General features: G+C 34.8%; 1 protein-coding gene across 2 annotated transcripts; it reads right to left on the bottom strand.

Moving 5' to 3' along the window:
- Positions 1–1,769: 1,769 nt before the first annotated feature.
- LOC110728555 (ABC transporter F family member 1-like) lies at positions 1,770–7,009 on the bottom strand. 2 transcript variants are annotated; one of them, XM_021908196.1, is made up of 8 exons: positions 6,878–6,992; positions 6,340–6,630; positions 5,381–5,460; positions 4,306–4,426; positions 3,922–4,117; positions 3,128–3,347; positions 2,117–2,354; positions 1,770–2,033 (listed from the first exon to the last, which is right to left on the bottom strand). In XM_021908196.1, exons 2-6 carry the CDS (start codon positions 6,589–6,591, stop codon positions 3,310–3,312), a joined length of 687 nt encoding a protein of 228 aa, XP_021763888.1. In that variant the 5' UTR covers positions 6,592–6,630; positions 6,878–6,992; the 3' UTR covers positions 1,770–2,033; positions 2,117–2,354; positions 3,128–3,309. The 2 variants fall into 2 exon arrangements, with proteins under 2 accessions (XP_021763888.1, XP_021763889.1); XM_021908197.1 differs by having other exon boundaries at positions 1,786–2,033; positions 6,340–6,547; positions 6,878–7,009.
- Positions 7,010–22,303: the final 15,294 nt, after the last annotated feature.

Here is a 22,303-nt window from a genome sequence, read left to right as displayed (position 1 = left end):
CTTAGTAACAAGTTGCATAACCAAAACTGAAGTAAAAGCAGTAAAGTAAAGCAAAACAGCAGTAAAAGAGACAGATATTATTATGAATTGAAGTTCAACAAACCTACGTCTCCGCCTAGGGTTGTTCAACCAATAGGTTTTTAAACTCTTTTTATTTCTTCCTTTAGAGCCATAAAACACTTACAAGATCACCTCTCTTCTACCCGTAATAACCCCATTACACTTTTGAAACATTTAGGAAAAGAATTCTAAATAGAAATTAAAAAAATGCCATGGAGGAACAATGATAATATGCGTGACTGTGGCTTCTGTTGTCCGGATAGGTGTTCCGCTAAATGTTCTCATGACACTCATCTAAACTTTTCATTACATCAGGCTGCTCGGATGAGAAGATACAGGTCTGATTTCCGTTGTAACAGGGAGAATGATGACACTGACTTCCATCTAGATGGGATTCAGCTGCCTGGACATGAGTTGGCCGTGACAGAAATCTGCAAGTGATGAATCTTTCAAATAATTTAACCATGTCAAAATTACAGACAGTAAGGCTAGATATTCAGTTAAGAGCATTGCAAGTGAGACCTTACTGATAAAATTCTCCCTCAACGGGTACTATTTAATATAGCATTCTCTTTAAAAAACCAAGCACATCATTTTGGTTATATCTCCCTCAAGATTCGATAACCAATTTTCGGCTTTTTCCATCATAGTTGTTAAATTCTTCTGCTCTATAACTAAATCTTCTTTGTCTTTGTTTAGGACCTGAATCATTTCATCTTTCTCTCCCAGACTTTCTAATTTCACCCTCTCTAAAACCACCTTAACTTCCTCGAGCATGGTTTTTGATTCCAGGATAATGACGCTATAAGCCACCCTAAGAAATCCCTCGAGAGATACTGCTGAGTAGAGGAGCCATGCGAGTCAAATTGGGGGGACGGATTATGGATATAGTATAAGCGTAATATAATTTGACAAAAATCACAACAAAAAAAAAAACCAAAAAACAAAAACAAAACACACAAGTTGGTGAAAACTTAATTTTGAAATCTCAAAATACAAAACTTAGTAAAACAATTCAAAGTGAAATATTAAATTAAAATTACACTTGCATCCTTCTAGTCTTTAATTATTGAAGGCCAACCCAAAACAAGCTAAATCAATAAACTAGACTTGTTAAAACTGACAAAAGAATATGGCAAAAAAAGATTTTCTTTTCTAATTTACTCAATTAGATAAAAGCAAAAAGTAGACCACCATCCAAAAAAAACGCCGAGAAAATCAACTCCCCAGATTAAAAAAGTAATCAATTATCTGCAGCGTCAATATCTCTCGAAGGATTTCTTAAGGTGGCGTATAGCGTCACTATGGAGAAAAAACCAACCATAATTGAGGAAGTGAAGGAGGTTTTAGAGAGGGAAAAATTGGAAGGTTTAGGAAAGAAAATTGAAATAATTCAGGAACTACATAAAAAGAATTAGGAATTAACGGCTTTCTTTTGGGCGCCATTGCTAAAAAGAATGAAGCTTTGAGGTGGAGATGAAGGTGAAATAGGTGGAGTTAGAAAAGGGGGGGGGGGCTTAAATAATGGATGAAGTGACGGTTTAAGAGGAGTGAGAAGGTAAAAAGGTGGAGTGAAGAGTTGTGATTTGACAATTCAATGGGTCAAAGGCAATAAGTACCGCTAATTCCCTGTATTTGGCAATAAGTACATATGCATGTATTTGGCAATAGGGACGCGGGAAGCGCGGGAAACAAGGTTTATAAATACCTTAAAAATCGAAAAGGTTTTATCAAAAACAATTTTATTTACTGCCATTTTCTTGTTCCAATATTCATCGGAAAGGTTAAACAAGGCTAATAATTATTTAAGTTATTTCCAAAAAGGAATTTAACTCTCTAATAGATACCTAGACCAATGTTCATAAATTCAGAACCAATAAATTCATCTCCTGCTACAATACAGTAACCATCTTTTGGACCAGGATGCTTTACTCTTCCATAGCATAATCCGCAAGTTCTACCCCAAGGATTTCCTGCATGACATTTTCCAACTTAACCAATATTTGAAATGAAATATCAAATTAAAATTCTAAAATATAATGTCAAAAATAATTACCAGAATCAAGCAGCTTCAACTGACAACACCCTTTCACCTGAATAAAACTCTTCTTGTAATCTTCCCAGCGTTGGGAAGATACTTCAATTTCGAACAATGGAATGGACAACTCAGCAAAAAACAACACTTCTTTTTGCTTGAAACTCGACTTGCCCTTGAAATTGATATGGATAATCCTTTTGACATCAGATACGCGAGAAGCTCCACCAATCATTTCCACAAACTTGAACTTGGCATCCTGAAACAATACCCAAAATTGATGCTATTATTTTAGACTTTGAAGGTACATAACACTATAAAATGAGGTAGAAGATATTTAAAGTTGTTAATATTCTACATCACCTCAGTAATTCAGTATGGTTCCTATTATCTCATACTTCATTTCTCCTATGTACCTTTTTTCCCCAGCTGTAAATTTTATTGGTTTAACAGTTATCAATTGAGGATCACGAGTATTTATAGACATCCATAAAACAGACTAAGCTTCAGGATAAATGCTGAAAGGAAAAGGCTTTACAACTAGGTTATTGAGCCGAACTGCTAAAAGTACAGCGTGTAGATTTAAACTTGATTTGTATATCAATGCTTCTCACTAAAAGAGTAGGATAACTAAGTTTATATTAGAGGAACTTTTACTTTCTAATTTAGAAAGAGCAACTGTAAATTATGTGTTATAGGCTCAATGAAATTCATTTAAGCCTGATAAGATTTATGTATTCTGGAGTATTAACTTGCATTTAACGTCCGTAAAACATAAAAACACTATAACGCATAATTTTGATTATAAACATATTATAGCATATTTAGCCCATTTTAACAATATTTAAAGTAATTTCATAAATGTTACTCCGTAACAACTCAAGTAATTATGCTGAATAATTATAATTTTTTTATTATAAACATTGATAAAATTATTTTAGCTAAATCGTGCATTATGAGTACTAACCAATATAATTATTTTTTAAAAAAAAAGTTAAAAATTGCAAGATAACAATAGACAAGCGAGAAAACCTGATGAAAGTTGTAGTGATCAATGGCTTTCATAGCACAATCATGGAACATTTGATAATGTGTAGTGAGTTCTGAATACTGGCTAACTGCTTCAAATGCACATGGATGATAGTCCCAAAATTTGTAATCCTTAAAAGGATCTCCAGAAATAATACGAAATCCATCTCTAGGTCCTGGATGAATTACTCCCCCACAGCATATCCTACCCCAAGTGGGTTTCCTGCATCATATGAGTTTTACCCATCAATGAAGTTATGTAAATTTTACGAAAGACGAACATGAAGATAAAAAGTGAGTTTAGAGCCAAAGACATTTGAGTTGTTGATAATAGAATGGTGTCAAAAGTAACATCAAGTTAATAGCTAAAATTGACATATCAAAGTTCAGAATTCACATAATGGTGCATTTGTTTGAAAGGAATTGACATATCAGAGTTTAGAATTCACATCAATAGTGCATTTGTTTGAAAGGAATTAAGCTTTGGGAGTGTGAGTTTAAATCTCAAACTCAACAATTTCCAACGATTGTTTCATGGGTAATAAACTTCCAATCCCTCGTACCCTAACTCCCCCATTTTATTACCTAAGGGGGTAGGGGAGGTGAGAAAAGACTAAATTGTAGAGAGGAGGAAGGAGAAGTGAATAACAAAAATTTAATGACATATTAGAATCTAGAACAACCAATTATCAATCCCTATCCCATTCTCAAAATCCACAAACTCACATTTCCACGTACCAAACACCCCCAAAGCTCAACAATATTTCTCAAACAACTGAACATGTCAAGAAACATACCCGAATCAATTTTTTCCAACACACAACACCCTTCCACTTCAAGCGTATCACAATCGTTTTCTTTTGCATTAGAGTATTTTAATTCAGCAAAAAGTAGTTTCTCCAAAGCATCATCTGAACTGCCATGGAAATTGATATGCACGTAGTCACCATTCTCAGCGGCAACACATACTTCCACAAACTTTAGATTTTTGTGCTGAAAAATAAAAACAGCTTCAATAAATGAGCTACATACAAGTTGAAAAAAAAAAAAGATAACAAATTAATGATTGACTGAAAAATTTTGTATTAGTTTTTTGTTACACTTTCTTTTTGTGTTGTCATCATATGTGGCTTAATTGATTTGGTTTGTGTAAACAACAAAAAAAATAAGGGAACATATACCTCCTTAGAATTGTAGTATTCTAAAGCTTTGACCGCCAATGGAATATACTTCTTTGAATGCTTAGAAGTTCTCTCCCTGGGACTTAAATGAGTCAAAGCAGAAAGCGGCGTACGCTTTAGGCTGTGACACAAAATACACAAACCAAATACACATGTTAACGACAACACATAAAGAAAATGCAACAAAAAAACTAGTACACAATTAGTAGTGTTGATCTACAAAGAAATGAGACACTAAGAATCAACAAAAGACAAAGCACAAACCATATACAACTGAACAAATAAAAAGCATAAAATAGTTGAGATCATGCAAACAATTACGAGAGAATTAGAGACTAGAAGCACCCGTGAGACTATAGAGACACGTAATCCATATTACATATTTTAAAAGGCGCATCAAGAGCCCTGCTAATATCAGGAATGTATGCCCTAAGAGGGGAGAGATGCAAAATGAACTAAGGACTTTGGCAGTAAAAGGTGGCACCCTTATCAGGTATAACCCCGCCCAAGATCTCAAGTAAAAGGTGGCAAAATGAACTAAGGACTTGGGTATGTAGCTTTTGTGCTGAAGTAACTAAGGGAGGGCCATATTGCTTGAAGCAACACTTGATTGGAGGATTTAGAAACACAGCCAAATGCCCTACCCTAATTCTCCCGAGCATGCATGGGAGGAAGTAAAGTCATTTATGCTTAAAAAAAGCACAAACAATATCAATTAGTCAAATGATGCCAAACATACCACAATATGATTTTGTTGATGATGGTGTGTGATGAGGAAGAGGTGGATTGTGAGATATTGAACATAAATGAAGGTAGCTTAGGTAAAAGAGGCCAAAAGACAGCATCTTTTTGCATTGGATATCTTCTTTCCTTATTTTTAATAATAATTAATAGCTTTTGCTTTGTTTTGCAACTTTCTAGGAAAATCAAGAAAATTACTTAGGCCAAAAGAATATAAACAAGTTCAAATAAAATTATAAAATAAAGTTTAGAATGCATTACGCCTAGAGTAAAACAAGTTCAAATATAATAATAATATTGAAGTATAGAATATAAATTTAAGATAGCAACAAACCTTCCATAATGCAGCTCCAGCATTGAGTCAATCAGATCTATTTGATCATGCCCATGAAAAGTAACTGAAGAAGACTCTATCTGCAAATTAGAGGAGTATGATCACAGCAAAATAACAGAATACAGAGAACTACAGAAACTAAAAGCAGCCACATGCTCAAAATACAAAAGCATATTATACATAACTTTAACTCCCAAGTAAGAAGGGATCACAAGGGATGACATATCGGGAAAATTCACAATATTATAAGTTCATTCAATTAATCCAGCATCATAGATAGCACAACACCCCGCTGACAGCCTGACAGACCATCTGCTGCCTACGCATTATCGGTCTAAATGCGGCATAGCTAACAAGAATAAGTTAAAAGTGAGACCAGCTAACCACATTATTTGTGAACAAGCACATAAAAATATGTGAAAGAAAAGACTCCATTACCAATCAAATATTCAACAAAAGAAACTCAAAAGGAATATGGACATGATTGCAAGTACCATAATATATATAGACATGATTGCAAATACCATAATATTTGCAAAGACTAATATGCAAGAAAAAATTGATCAATCACATATTCTCTACACCACAAACTTCGATGGCTAACATATCATTCAAACCTCGCCATTCAATTTCAGATTAACAAACAGGAAATTCTTTTTTTTTTTTATTTTAACATCAAAATATCATGAATTATTTATCCCGATACAAACAATCCATAACATTACGATTACTTCCAAATAAATTTGTTTTAAAAAAAATAAACCCCTTAATATAAAAAATTCAGCCCTCTTATTCAGTTCAAGCAAACCCCAAAATAGACCTCAATTAACTAACATTAGTAAACTCAAAAAATCCTTCTAAAGCTCCCTTCTTATGATCAACAGCAAAAACAGAATTTCATATACTAATAAACAAAGGAATAAGAAATTCGGCACGAAACAGATCGAAAAACAACTTACCCCAACATCTCTTGACATAGGATGCGAGCAAAGAATACAGGTACAATTCCGATCAGAAATCGCCATATCCCCAGCTGCTTCAGTAACCTTATCAACACTTTGAGCTGCCGCCTTCGATGAGGCAGGCGCTTTACTTCCTCCTTTCGCCGCCACAGCTGCCTTCTTCTGAGCAGCCTTCTTCTTGCTAGCGTCTGACACCATTTTCAAACTACAAAACCACACACAATCAATCAAAACTACAAAATCAAACATCAGGCCCGTCCCTGAGGCAGGGCAGGAGGGGCGGCCGCCCTAGGCCCAGGGAAAAGAGATTTAATTTCATATTGAATTATCTCGAAAAAATACATAATTTTAGGGATATTTGATTCAATAATCAAATTACGCTTAAAATTTTCTTTTCTTTTGGATATGATGTTTCATAATCTAAGAATTTACGAACCCTAAACTTAAAGCACGCATAATTAAATTAGATTAGATCAAATATAAACCCTAGATTGTGAAATTGATGTGATGATAATAACAACAACAAACAACTTACCTTAGAAGCTGCTTCAATGGGGGATACAAGAATTAGATTCAACGGAGAACGCTTCAATGGAGAACGTTGAGTGCGCTTCAATGAAATAACTCAGAGAGTTAGGAAATAGGAATTGAGTCCTTTAAAAGCCATGACCCGCCATAGTTATAATATATTAATATGGGCTAGATCCGTCTGATAAATAAATGGGGGCGGGTCTTTATATGATTATCTAATTACGAAACAGGTAGATTTTATAAAGGTTTTAAGTAAACATGTTTTAAATAATAATATTAATAATAATAATAATAATAATCTAATCTAATATATATAAATAAAGTAGGCATTTTTAAAGAGCATTCGGCGCGCCACGTAAGCAAAGGTATGTTTTCGACCAATTAAAAACTAGATTTCTATTTTATTTTGGAATTAAAAAATTCGTTTGCCACTTAAACAAAAGTGACGAATAAGATTTAAGAATTTTGCCACGTAATTTCTATTTTATTTTGGAATTAAAAAATTCGTTTGCCACGTAAGAAATATCATTATTTTGACCAATAAGAATAAAGATATACTTATTTCGACCAATAAAAAAATAAGAAGAAAGATTTGATATATAATTATTTCGGCCAATAAGAATAAATATTTGTATTTATTTTTGAAATAAAAATATACTTTTTCCGACCAATAAGAAAATAAGAAGAAATATTTGATATATCTATAAATTTTTATCTTTTTTAAATTATTGTTATCCAGAGAGTATTAGTAGAATTGATAGTTTTTTTTTTAATTAAGTATAGTGCTTACAAAAGGTTGCACCACGGAGTAGATCATAAGCAAAAGCCCATAATTGTCAAGCAAATCAGAACGAAAATTCCAAGTTTAATGGAACAAAGTAACTACAAACAAAAGAAAAACATAATTAGTCAGCATACAAAAAGGCCCAACAGATTTAATCTATTCAAACTTTAAGCTGAGGAAAAGATAAGCCTTATCAAGGCAATTTGCCAAAAGATTGCGGCCTTCTATAATCCGTTGCACACTGTTTTTGGTTAAAGCCTCGAACGAAGACACTCAGCAGGTTTATCTATTTTATCAGTCAAGCAAAATATTATCAATTGTTTCGATACTTAATAAAATGATAAAATTTAAGTTGGGGAAAAGATATAAATTGATTTAATTAGCTTATGATTTGTTATTATTATAAATAGGCATTAATTTAATTCATGCACCATCAAAGAATCACACAATACCTCATACAAAACATATTTCATATTGAGGTTTAAGAAAATGTCGGTGTAATTCCCTAAACTTAATTTTTTTTTTCAAATTATAATTACTGGTAATATTATTTTTAACTATTTTTTTCATTATATTGTTTTATAAGGTCTACTTCGTCGATTCGAGAACTTAATTCTTCCAAAAATGATTGGAAAATTAAAGTACGCGTATCAAGGCTTTTTGATGTTTTGAACTTTCGAAAACATAATAGTTTGATTAGTTTGGACATGGTTTTAATTGACGAAGAGGTAAGCCTTTAATTTTATTTTTTTATTTGATAATACTTATCGTTTTAAATTCATTGTGTAACTTACAATATTATTTTAACATATAATTTTATTTTGCACATGTAGGGTGATTATGTCCATGCTTCAATCAAAGGAAAATTTGTCCAACAATTTCGCTCAAAACTAATTGAAGGCAAAGTTTACACAATTCGATATTTTTCTGTTGTACCTAACAAAAATCAATATCGTGTTGTGAGCGATAACAAGATAATGATACAATTTTTTCAAAATACATCTGTTAAGGGGTTGCAGATAATAATAAAATTCCGTTGCATAGATTTGAAATTGCAACATTTAGGTCAATTCCGTAGTAATGCAACACTCCCTGGTATATATTTTACATATTTTCAATTTTTATTGTTTAAAAAATATTATAGTGTTATCATTCGTTTTACTAACTCTCTCTTTTTTCTTTCTTTTTTTTTTTTTTTTTTTTGTTTTTTGTATATCACTTTGTCTTACAAGATGTGGTTGGTATGGTTGTAAACGAAATTGGAGATTCAATTGAAATAGAAGACAAATGGTAATTATTATTTTAATATATTTGTATATTATTATTATTATTATTATTATTATTATTATTATTATTATTATTATTATTATTAATTACAATAAACTAAAACTTATAATTGTAAGATAATTTATATTTGACTTATTCTAGATTTATTAGTAAATTATTTGTATCTTGATATCATGGTTAGGGGACAACGAATCCAATTAAAGATTTGAGATAAGTATTTTCTGATTATTTAAGACAAAAAGACCTACTTGCTGATTCCAGTAAGCCTTTTGGTATAATCGTTACTTCAACAATGGTCAAATATTTTAATGGTAAGTATCATATATTAGTCATTATAATAACTTTTTTTTTTAATATTTACAACAAATAACCTAATTTGTCATTATCATTTTGTTTATAGGAAAATTTAATTTAAATACTTCTCCATCAACCAAAATTTATATTGGTCTTCAAATTTCTGAGGTTGATGAATTAATATCAACTTTATATGTTCTTATTTAATAATAAAAAAAATATTACCAAACCCGTGCATTGCACGGGCTTCACACCTAGTAATAATAATAATAATAATCATAATAATATTAATATAACTTTTGTTACCATTTAACATAATTTGTTAGGATTTCGTTAAGTTCGGAACCATTATTTTGTTAAAAACTTTTAAATAATTAAAAAATTTCCAGCCCCTCTCACCCTCCTCGTCAGCCCCCCCTCCCCGTGCCGGTTGCCGGCACCCAAATGATCCACTGTGCGCAGATGCTGTATGGCGAGTTGGTGGTGGTTGTTGGCTGTGATTGGTGGAGGTGCAGTAGGCGAGTTAAGGTACTGAGGTTTTTGTTATTGGTGTTGTTGTGAGGTGGAGAGTGATTGCGGTGTAACAACCCAAGATGTTGTTGGGCGGTGATATTTTATTGGTGGCAGCGTGGGAAAGGGGAGGGAGGTGGGCAGCGTGGGTGGGGGAAAGGGAGGGAGTGGGGTCGCCGATGTCGGGGGACCATTTGCCCGTCGGCAGCCGGCATGGGGAAGGGGGAGGGGTGGCTGATAGAGAGGCGCAGTAGCTAATTTTTGTTTTATAAGTTTTTCTTTTTAAAAAAATTAATTAAATCATTATTTAATGACATAATGGGCCCCACTTAACGGAACCCAAACAGTTTCTGTTAAGTGGTAGCAAAAGTTATATGTTGTAACTTTTGGTAGTAGCAAAATAAAATAAAATTTTAGATGGGTAGCAAAAGTGAAATAGGGGTTATTCCGGGTAGCTCCGGAGCCTGGATAGGGTGGCCTGAACGTCGGTCGGAAGTCACTTGCACAATAACGGTGGTTATGCCCTCGGGGGTGGCTTCAAGGAACCCCCATTGATGGTTAAGTTAGTTAGGCTATTTTGTGAGCAATAATGGATAAGTTATGAAATGTGTGTGTCTAACTCCTTTTTTGTTGCATTTGGGTTACTATTTATAATTATTTCATTCTTGGTGCTACAGGCTGAGCCCTGCTAAGGTCAGCCACGAGGCTGAGCCCTTGGGAGGTTTTCCCTGACCTTGGACCGGACTGGCTTGAGTTCACACCTCCTAAGAGGTGCTGGGAGCACGAGGCAGCTCAGTAGGAGCTACCCTATACATCTAGCCCCTTAAGGGGTGGTATCAGGTACTCAGGCCAGCTCTTGCTGACCGGAGATGTTCTTCTGTCCTGAGGTTAGGAGCACGGAGAGAGCTCTGCCGGAGCTATCTCATACAGGGGTGTTTGAGTGGTAACAAAAGTGAAAATTTCCTAATTTAAAACATAAGAAATTGTAATCAATACCTTAATTAGACATCAATTTTGCAGATTCTTATGAAGAAATTTCAGCATCGCACCGACAAACTTTGAATTTGCATAAATTTTTCGAATTCGCACAAAAACCTTGTTTAATTTGAGTGAAAAATTGACATAAAATTGGATTCAAAATGCAGATTTCAAGACGTAAATGATCTTTAGCAACATGATTTTAAAGATTTCATGTTCAAGTAAGAAGAGTTTGATCGTTATCGAGCGTAAAGATCGAGGTGGTTGAACGTTTTTTATAGAGGAGAGACATAACGATCCTTTGTTTTTTCAATTCGTGAAACAATTAATATGCCATATTAAATCTCAATCGTCCATTTCTATTTCATCGAGCGGTTGGTGTTCCGGGTGTAGTTCTAGAGTCTAGCTGGTGGACAGATCTGGACGTCGCCTGTGATACCTGCACAGAACGGTGGTTATGCCCTCGGGGGTGGCTCGAGGAACCCCCTTCCGATACTTAAGTTAGTAAGGTATTGGGTGAATAATAATGGATAAGTGATGAAATGTGATTGTCTAACCTCTATTCCGTTGTACTTGGGTTACTATTTATAGTTGTAAAATTCTTGGTGCTGCAAGCTGGGGACTGCTGGGGGCAGCCATGAGGCTGAGCCCCTGGGAGATTGATCCTGACTCCGAGATGGAGCATGTTGGGGTCAGCCATCAGTGGTGTATAAATATAAATGTATTGACAGTGGTGTCAAGCCTCAAGCGTCAATCAAAGACTTGTCTATTATTCACTTTAACAAAATTACTAAAAAAATTCACTTTAACAATATAGAAACTTGTCTATTATTCTATTCTACATATCTCTAGAGGACCACCAAATTGAAACCAATCAAAAAATATAAATTAGAAGTCATACGTTAGAGATGACGATAAACAGCCTTGCATTTCAAAACTCCGAAACCCTAGTCGAAGAAAGGCACGAATTCTGGGTTTTCAATTTGACTTCGTTGAAGCTCAACTGGATAAAGGCACGAATTCTGGGTTTTCAATTTGACTTCGTTGAAGCTCAACTAGACTTCTGGGCGGAACCGAACCCGAAGAGGCTGGAAGAGGTCCAACTCGAATTCTCGGCGGAACTTAAGTCGACGAGGTCCCAACTCGAATTGTTGCTGTATCCAGGTTCTTTCTGATTCAAAGTAATTTCAAACTGGCTTTTTGTTTTTTGGGTTTTTGAATGTTTTATGGTTGGGTTTCGATGTTCTGTACGTCGATTGTTTCTGTTGACAGAATTAATTCGATGCTAGGGTTGCCGTTCCAGTTCGGATTTGTACAAGCAAAGGTAAAAAATGATAATAGTTTGACTTTAATTGGTAATTTGTGGAATTAGCGGAATATAAGTGGAAAATAAAAATTAGAATTGTTGCGATTATGTTTGTTAATTGGATATAAATGGAATAAATTAATGGAAGTTGTGGAATTTGTGGAATATAATTGGAATTCTTTAATTACGGGTGCAATTATGCTGCTCATTCCAGCAGTAAATTTGATGGAATGAGGTGAATTATGCATTCATTGGTGGTCATTATTCGTTCGTTCTATGTGATATTGTGTTACGGTGTGGAATCGTGTCAAGATTCGATTTGCTTTGATTGGTTATTGTGGGTATTCTTATGTGACAGATTATGAAAAGGTCAGCGGGGAATGGTAAGCGTAAACGTACAATGGTGAGGTTTTTTTTTAAGATATTCTTTAGGGTAGGGATGTGATGATGTTTTGAACTGTGGTTTTATGGGGATGTGATTATGTTTTGATTACGGTTTAATGTTTTGTGATGCTGTGGTTATGAAGGTTGGGGGTGAAGATGATGAGGGGTATGGGCTCAGTAACAAGAGTAATGTATGTGAGCAGAAGACCATGCCTTTGTATCCGGAATTGTTTAAGGTACTACATTACGGAATTCTGCGTGTGTGAAATTGCTTTGGTTGCGCGACTAAGGTTTATGCATGAATTTAGTTGCTGGTGTGCTTAGGATGACGGATTAAGTTATGGAGGGGGCGTCAAAGGTAGGGCAGAGGTGATGGCTGAACATTCAAAGGCCAGAAGTCGGGTAAGTTTGCTTGTTGATTCAGTTGTCAGTGGGTGTGGGATAGGAACATTAACTTAATTACTGTAATTTCATGGGCAGCCTCCTAACATGAGTTGCCGCATCGAGTCATTTGGGCGCATATGTCAGAAATTTGATGACAGGCGAAGACGTTGGGTTTGTGAGATGGGATTTGGCAGTCTTTTACATCTTGCTTTAGATATGCATTTACCAAGGCAATTGGCATACTGGGTCATGACACGGATGGATCCAATCAGTAAAATGCTTAGGAGTCCCAACGGACTTGAGTTTCGGTTTTCAAAGAATCAGGTTCGGTGGGTACTAGGGATACCAATGGGTTCTAGGACTGTTCCTAGTACTAAAACTATGACCCAACATGAACGTGTGAAGGTTCAGAGATTTATTCTCAAGTATGGTAAATCGTGGGAGTCCAAGTCTGGTAGACAATCTGGTCAGGTCTACAGGTCTGTAGGCATACCATTAAGTTCAGATATGATGAATCGGTTGGAGGGGTACTATGATGCCAGAGAGGAAGAGGAATTCAAGACGTTGATCTTTATAATTGCTTTAGAGATGGTGTTGTGTCCCTGACCTACTACATGCAGTAAGCTGTGCTATGGAGGCAATCGAGTACGATTGGTGTTCTTTAGTGTTGTCTAAGTTGCTAGAGAGCGTACAAAATTTTGCCCGACGTTTCTATGCTAATGGGTTTGCCAGTGGATGCGGCGGGTGTGGAATATTTGCCATAATATGTGTTTTAGTGTATTGTTGCTTGTTCCTTTTTGGATCTCGTGCCTTTGTGGTATAGTAATTGCTTGTTTTGCTATTATTTTTTGGCAGATATTTTACTTGGATCGGTTGGATAGGGATCCTATTCAGTGGGATGTTTTCCTAAGAATTGAAGTGTGGACAATGCAGCAGATCGGGAAGGCAGCAAAATCAGACAAGTTGTTGTCCGGTGACTACGTGAAACTAGGGGTAAGCACTTTTGTATTTGTATTGCATAGTATCGATTATACAATGCATAGTGGTCTGCTTCAATCAAATAAGGTTTAGAGTAACCTTTTTCCATTTGTATTGGGTTGTGTGATTGAAGCTATTGGATGTTGCTTACGGTGAACAACACCCAAGGGATGCAAGGGATAGTGTTGGACCCCTACAAGATGGAGTGAATAATGTGAGGTTTGATCTTAAACTAGTTTTTTTTTCACATGTGTACTTTGAATCTGAATATGAAGTAACGTTGTTTGGATGCAGATGCATGATTTACCAGTGCCCGGGGTTAACTTCAAGGCTAGGCAAAGGAGGGGCCGAATGCCTGAGCTAACAGATCAATGAGCTCGGCTAATTGTATTTCTATTTGTATTTTATCTCTTTTATTTGAGTGTGGAATGTTCTGAATAATCTTATAGGATTTGGGGGATATTTTTAATTAATTTCATTTTGGAATGTGTAATAAGGGTTCTAGGAATGTCAATTTTGTTTAATTCTCATAAAGTTTGTCAATTGACGAAATATTATTCCTATTGTTTGTTGTATTAATAATATAAAAAGTTTGTCAAATGACAAAATATTATTGTAATTGTCAATTGTTTGTTGTATTATATTATTCCAATTGTCAATTGTTCGTTGTCTTAATAGTACCGGGTAAAGGTCGTGAGATCAATTCAATGCTTTGTAAGTAATATTACATTTCAGGTAAGGTCAAGGACTAGAGATAAGTAATATTAATCCGAATTTGTCTTTTGAAAATTAAGCCAATTATAACTTAGAAAACAAACTTTGAAAATATTGGACTTGAACAATACAACCAGCATATTAACAATGGCTTTAAATTCAAACAAACCTACAAAAAATCACAACTGATATAGGCTTGTTATGCCAACCACAAAAAATAATATTATAACCTATAAATAAGACTAAACAGAACATAGTCAAAAGCTTGTTATAGCACATATTATCTCCCCTTGTTGAATTCTGGCAAGGATGAAGGATCAAGGGGGGGGGGGGGGGTTGAAAAGAGTATGGCCAAATTTCGCAAATTTTAAATTTCAAGGTCTTGAACGCAGTTTCAATGTGGAATAAACTGATTACCTATCCAGTGTCAAGGATTTGAGATTTACATCAAGGCTTTAAAACAGGTTGCGTAAATAAAACTGAAGTAAAAGTAGTAAAATAAAGACAACAAGCAGTTACAGAGACAGAGATATTATTACGAAGTTCGTAAAAAATGCCTACGTCTCCGCCTAGGGTTGTTCAACCCGTAGGTCCTTAAACTTCTTTTTTTTATTTCTTCCTTTAGAGCCCTAAAGCACTTACAAGATCACCTCTCTTCTACCCGTAATCATCCGATTACACTTTAGAAACATAATTCTCAGAGTATTATAAAATTACCCTAAGTATATCTCTCTTTTGATATATTAATATTCGCTCTTAAATACACTATTTCTTTTGTCAGTATAATCACACAATAAGGTAGTTATATGTCTGATTCTCGTTGTAACAGGGATGATTTGTCTTTGACTAAATCTGGAAGTGATGAATCTTTCAAATAATTTACAAGTCCTCCTTGAAACGCCTGAAATTTTAGGATGTGCTAAGGGAGATTCCAAATTTCAGGCGTTCCTTTCAGACGAACGAAAAACAATAAAAAATTAACATGCTCGTTGGTGTTAATTCTAATGCCTTTGGTAAATAAAATAATCTCAGGCGATAATTTACCCATAAAATACAAAAATTTCCAACAAATTACTCGCGAATGCTTAATTTAGTTTGTTTTTCGTGGTAATTTACCAACCCTTTTAATGGAAATAACAATTTCAAGAAAAAAAAAATGGTGTAGCATCAATTTCACTTAGTTTTCATACCCCTTATTAAACGAAATAACTTGAATTTTCTTTTTAAAAGGAGTTGGAAATAAATTTGGAATTGGGATTTAGAAAAATAAAAAGGGGATGGCATATTAATTCAAAATTTTAAATGGGAATAATAAATCTAAAAACACAAAAACAAATTAAATTAAAATTTTTAAAGAGTTTGTTGGAAAAAAAAGATTTTTTGGGGTAAATATCGCCGAAGTTTGTTGTTTTTACCAAATTGTCGCATATAGCCAGCATTTATACCAAATTGTCGTCGGAGTAAGCTTTTTTTTTTTTCTCAAATTGTAACTAAGGGTCTCTTTTATTTACCAATATTATCAATTGGTCATCTCTTTATATATTACATTACATGAGATAATGTTTAACTTCCGTTTTTGAAATTTTTTATGGAGGAAGTATAATCCTACCGCAAGGGAATAAAAAGTAAAGTGCAAAACAATAGTACGAGTAAACAAGCAAAAGTCGGTCACGACACCGATTAGGTATTTATAAATTGAGCACCTTGATAGAATTGCAAATCCTTTCTCCTCCATATTTCGTCGTCGATCTCATCTCTCTATCTTCTCCGTGACCTAATTGGTATGTATGTGTATGTATTATATTTATTAATTTATTTGAATTTGTAGGTTTGATTGAATTTGTGGTGTGTTTGTAGTTTTGATTGATGTTTGACATAGTCGTCTCTAATATTTGGTGGCCTGAGGCAATATGCTAATACTTTTGTTGAACAAATAATTTGTTTTTATAATTATAAATATTTATGTAATTTGTTAATTCATAAATAATTTTATGTAATTTGTTAATTATTTCATCCATTATTTTAATTGCATTATTTACACTTTTTCACTATTCACACACCTCTTTTGAATTTCTTTTGTGATTTATCCATTAGAATATTATATTTTAGATATCATATTTTTAAATATTTATATGTAATAATTTATTGCGTTCGCCCCTTAATTTTGTGATTGATCAATTTATTACATGGTTATGACACACAAAAAATGTGTATAATTACACTTTTACGTTGGTATCCTTTTTTGACTCAACTCATACTATGAAAGAGTATTAAATTTACTTGTCCCAATCTATAAATCTGAGTGAGTAATAAATAATAATCATGTTTCATAAATAATAAATATAGCTCTTTCTTATAAAATTGAATTAAGCTTACATTAATTTTTTCTTGTTACTTATAATTAAATAATTATATGGTTCAGTTCACTTTTAATAAATGTATCATGTCATAATTAAATTATCACTTCATATCATGCTTGTAAACAAGTTATTAAATATAATTTATCAAACAATCCAAAAATCATAATCTTCTTATAATGATGTCACCTCAATTTTCAAAGTATATAAGATACCTAATATGATACTATGCAAGTATTAAAACATTCATACATGCATACATACCAAATAAAATAATTTTCTTTGTTTCTTGTTTCCTATATTTCTTATCATACATCATCTCATAACTTTAAGAACCTTTTCTCTAAATGTTTTGACTTTTATACTTTGTTAGGTATAATTAAGCTTTAATGCGCTGTAAAACAAAGTTCCATAATTTCCTTTAATTCGTACTTGAATTACTACATCAATGAGTCCTACTCATTAGTGTTTGAAGCGAAAAGATATGTTGGTTGTCAATTATTGACAAATTGAGTTTTCAACTCAATACTTCATGTTTATCTAAACTACCTAGTATTTTGAATACATGATGTCCAACCGTCCTTTTGGGCTTAGCTATAAAAGTCTTTTATGAGAAGTTGTATTTTGGAAATGCCTTTTTTTTTCTTTGAGAACCGTTCTCAAAAGATTTCTTTACCAATCGTTGGAAACATTATAATTTGATTTAGAATTCTACAAATATAAGTGCAAAGTATAACCATTTATCAAGATAATAACATAGTAATCAGCTTTGAAATACATGCAAACAAGCAATTCACTACACGAAAAGAGCAAATTGGCAACGGTTCAAACCCCCCAAAGGCAACGGTTTTGAACCGTTGCGTATTTGAGGGTTGCCAAATCCCAAAATAATTGGCAACGGTTCAAAACCGTTGCCAACTCAAGCAATTGGCAACGGTTAACCGCTGCCAATTGCATGAGTTGGCTTAACCGCTGCCAATTGCTTGAGTTGGCAACGTTAACCGCTGCCAATTGCTTGAGTTTGTTAGGTTTTCAAGTAATTCAACAACTAGAACAACTTTAACAAGTGTGGGAACAAAACCTAAAACATGTATAATTAATATTAAATTATACAATTATCCAAATACAATCAAATGTATTACAACCAAACACCAAAATATCAAAGTATTTCAAAAATTACAATGAAAAACACTAGTGTGAAAGATAATGTACTTGCCTCTACTCCAAGCTTTAACAATCTATATGAACATGAGAAATCGGTGACCACTTGAGTCTAATTCCTTGATACTCTGTCTTAGGCGTATGAATACTTTCCTAAAGAGTTTAATTTCCCCCACAACGGTGCTTGGGTTTACTCCGGAAATACTCTTTGAGATACAAAAGACAGCCCAATGTTCTTAGCACTAAGAATCAATGAAAGATGAACAATTCACAAGAAAGGATTAATTGTAAGAGATTTCTCACAAAAGTTTGCAAGAAGTTTATGAGGAATTGTGAAGAATATTTTTTTTGGGAGAGAAGAAGCATAATCCTCTATATCTCGAATCTCTTTATTAAGCCTTTTATTAAAGACTTAATAACCGTCAGAATTTCGCGAAATCAGGACTGGCGCGGGCGCTCCACCAAGAGGCGCGGGCGCGCCCCAAAGTGGCGCGGGCGCTCCTAATCAGGAGCGGGCGCGCCTCTCCTGTACTTCCGAAATTCAACAAAGGAGGCAGAAGGGGGCGCGGTTTAGGCGCGACCCAAGCGCGGGCGCGCCAACCAGGGGGAGCGGGCGCTCCTATATTAGGAGAGGGCGCTCCTCCCAAAACCTGCGAATATTCATACAGAAAGTCAGAGAGGGTCGCGGTTTAGGCGCGACCCAAGCACGGGCGCGCCTCTTGGACGCGCGGGCGCGCCAAATGACGCGCGGGCGCGCCAACTTTCTCCTTCCAAACCTTCAGATTCCAGTGAGGTCCGCGGTTTAGGCGCGACCTCAGCGCGGCCGCACTTACCCAGCGCGGGAGCTACTGATGGTTCGCGAGCGCGCAACCATCAACACTCTAAATCTTCCAACAATCCTCCCCCATTTAGAGTGTTACTTAAAACATTCTCCACTTCTTACAATTAAACCACATCTCATGCATCAATGTCAATGTCCCTTCGGATTGAATTGACACCTAGTACAACACACTTAACGATGATCATATCCCATGATTTCCATATGGATTGAATCACACGGATATATCCAATCATTAGAAGGTGAAGTACACATAAGACAAATCGAATTAATCATCACTTGACACCTTTAAACAGCCATGTGTCCGTATCTTTCATAAGTTCATCGAAGTCTATATGTCCTTTTAGACTTCTTGAAGCGGCTAAACTTCGAACTTATATAGGTAGGTTCTCGTATACGTAAATGTGTCCTTGTGACAAGACACTTACATTTAGAGCTTCTCAACTCTAAACCTTTGAGAACTTTTAATTGACGCTACCTCATACATCACAAGTACCATAGCAATATGGGTCATTAAATATTGCTAACAAACATCAAAAATGCGATTCAACCACATTGAATCTAAGACTTGATGTTTCTTCAAGCGTTAGATTGGATTTCACAAATTTGTGTTTTTGGACATAACCCCATTCCATTCATAGCAAATATGATGGAATGTCTTGGCATTGCCTTTGTAAAGCAATCCGCCAAATTCAACTTTGTTGGAACATAGTCAAGACTTATGACCCCATCATTGATAAGCTCTTTCACTAGGCTATGCCTTAGTGAAATATGCCGAGACTTACCATTATACACTTGACTATAAGCCTTTATCAACGCCGAATTGGAATCACAATGGATTGCCACCGGTGGCATTGGCTTTGACAATAAAGGCAATTCTATCATGAGATTCCTCAACCACTCAGCTTCTTTGCTAGCTGAAGCAAGAGCTATAAACTCTGCTGCCATAGTGGAGTCGGCAATGCAAGTTTGTTTCTTAGAAGACCAAGAGATGGCACCTCCTCCAAACATAAATACCCAACCACTTACAGAAGAATCATCTTCTTTGTAAGTGATCCAACTTGCATCCGAATATCCTTCTAAAACCAAAGGAAATCCACTATAAGATAGACCATAGTCTAACGTACCCTTAAGGTACCTCAAGACCCTCCTTATTGCAAACCAATGCTGTGCACCCAGGTTACTAGTAAATCTACTTAGTTTTCTCACAGCCAATGCAATATCCGGTCTTGTACTAGTCATGGCATACATCAAGGATCCAATTATCCTTGAGTATTCCAATTGGGAAATTGTTTTCCCCGAATTCTTAACCAATTTGACATTTGGTTCCATGGGGGTGTTCACGGGACACTTATCAAACATATTAAACCGTTTGATCATTTTCTCAACATAGTGAGATTGACTTAGAATAAGTCTTCCATTATCCCGAATTATCTTGATGCCTAAAATGACATCCGCCTCCCCCAAATCCTTCATCTGAAAAGATGAGGATAAGAATTCCTTGGTCAATTCTACTTGTTGTAGACTTGTACCAAAGATAAGCATATCATCAACATATAGACAAATGATGACACCATGACCTTTGTCATCAAATTTGCTATATATACACTTATCAGCTTGATTCACCTTGAATCAAAAAGACCAAATTGTGTCATCAAACTTTCGATGCCACTGTTTTGGTGCTTGTTTAAGTCCATACAATGACTTAACCAATTTACACACCTTATCTTCTTTTCCTTCCAAAACAAACCCTTCGGGTTGTTTCATGTACACTTCTTCCTCTAGATCTCCATAAAGAAATGCCGTTTTCACATCCATTTGATGGATTACTAGATTGTATACCGAAGACATTGCAATCAATAACCTTATCGAGGTTATTCTTGCAACCGGTGCATAGGTGTCAAAATAATCAACACCATGCTTTTGCCTAAAGCCTTGGATAACCAATCTGGCTTTAAACTTCACTATGGAGCCATCCGGTCTCCTTTTCCTAGTGAAAATCCATTTGCAACCAAGAGGTTTGCAACCGGAAGGTAAATCCTCTAAGACCCAAGTGTAATTTCCCATGATGGAATCCATCTCATCATTTATAGCCTCTTTCCAAAATGCACTATCTTGGGAAGATATTGCTTCACTATAAGTCTTTGGGTCACTATCCACATTGAAACGATATGGAGTAGTAGAACTTAGGGTATCTCTAGATCCTTCAACCAAATAAATTATGAAGTCATCTAGAGGATTCCTAATTTTCCTTTCTCTAGTACTTCTCCTCAATTGAGGAGTTTCAACATTCTCATTATCGAATGCACTTTCATGAGTTTTAAGTTGAACATTCAACTCTACTATCTCCCTATCATTGACACTAATTTGTAGATCTTTCGGTCTACTCATTGATGAAAATCGGTTTTCATCAAAAATTGCATCTCTTGACTCTATAACCGAATGAACAGATATATAGTCATTTTGTTCTATTACATAGAACCTATAGGTTTTGCTATGCTCAGCATATCCTATAAATATGCAATCCAAGCCTCTTTCACCGAGCTTTCTTTTCTTGTTGCCGTGCACTCTTACGATTGCCCTACAACCCCAAACCTTGAGATACTTCAAGTTTGGCTTTCTCTTGTACCAAAGTTCATAAGGAGTAGATTCTTTTCCCTTTGTGGGAACCTGGTTAAGAATGTGACATGCTGTCAACATAGCTTCACCCCAGAACCCTTCACTCAAACTTGAGTAAGATAACATGGAATTAACCATTTCTTCTAGGGTTCTGTTTTTCCTTTCAGCTACACCATTTGATTGTGGTGCATAACTAGCTGTAGTCTCATGAATTATACCCAAAGATTGGAAATAACTTGGATCATAGTATTCCCCTCCCTTATCAGTTCTAATCCTCTTAATAAATGATTCTACTTGCAATTCTACTTCCCTTTTATAAATATCGAACTTGGTTAAAGCTTCATCTTTGGAATGCAAAAGATACACGTAACAAAACCTAGAATAATCATCTATAAAAGTAACCATGTATCTTTTGTTTCCCAAAGAAGGCGTACTATGAAAATCACACAAGTCACTATGGATTAGTTCTAAAATGTTAGAACTTCTCTCAACTCTCTTAAATGGAGTTCTAGTGATCTTGTTCAACATGCAAGTAGAACACTTATTAGGAGAAATATCACAACATGAAATTAATTCTTATTTGGACATAAACAACATTTTATTATAATTCACATGTCCTAATCTAGAATGCCACAAGTCAAATAAATTCAAATCAACATGATTATCACTTGCAACAACATTCAAACAAACATCATCTAATCCATACATGTCTTTCAAAGAAAGCTTAAATAATCCATTACATAAATAACAACGACCTATGAAATTTGTTCCTCTAGTTATAATACACCTATTAGCTTCAAACACTAGTTTATAGCCAAGACTATTCAGGGAAGGCC

Source organism: Chenopodium quinoa, unplaced genomic scaffold (assembly GCF_001683475.1).
Source record: "Chenopodium quinoa cultivar QQ74 unplaced genomic scaffold, ASM168347v1, whole genome shotgun sequence".
Classification (NCBI taxonomy): Eukaryota; Viridiplantae; Streptophyta; class Magnoliopsida; order Caryophyllales; family Amaranthaceae; genus Chenopodium; species Chenopodium quinoa.
The sequence above is the reverse complement of the archived record's forward strand: the minus strand, read 5'-3'. Positions and strand labels throughout refer to the sequence as shown.

Bases quoted from the DNA above. Each gene is read 5' to 3' on its own strand.
- LOC110728555 (XM_021908196.1), bottom strand. From the start codon at position 6,591: ATGTTTGATTTTGTAGTTTTGATTGATTGTGTGTGGTTTTGTAGTTTG. The intron at 4,427-5,380 runs GTTTGTTGCTAT...TTTGTGTCACAG, and splicing joins CTGGAGCTGCATTATGGAAG to CCTAAAGCGTACGCCGCTTT. The intron at 4,118-4,305 runs GTATATGTTCCC...TTTATTTTTCAG, and splicing joins AATACTACAATTCTAAGGAG to CACAAAAATCTAAAGTTTGT.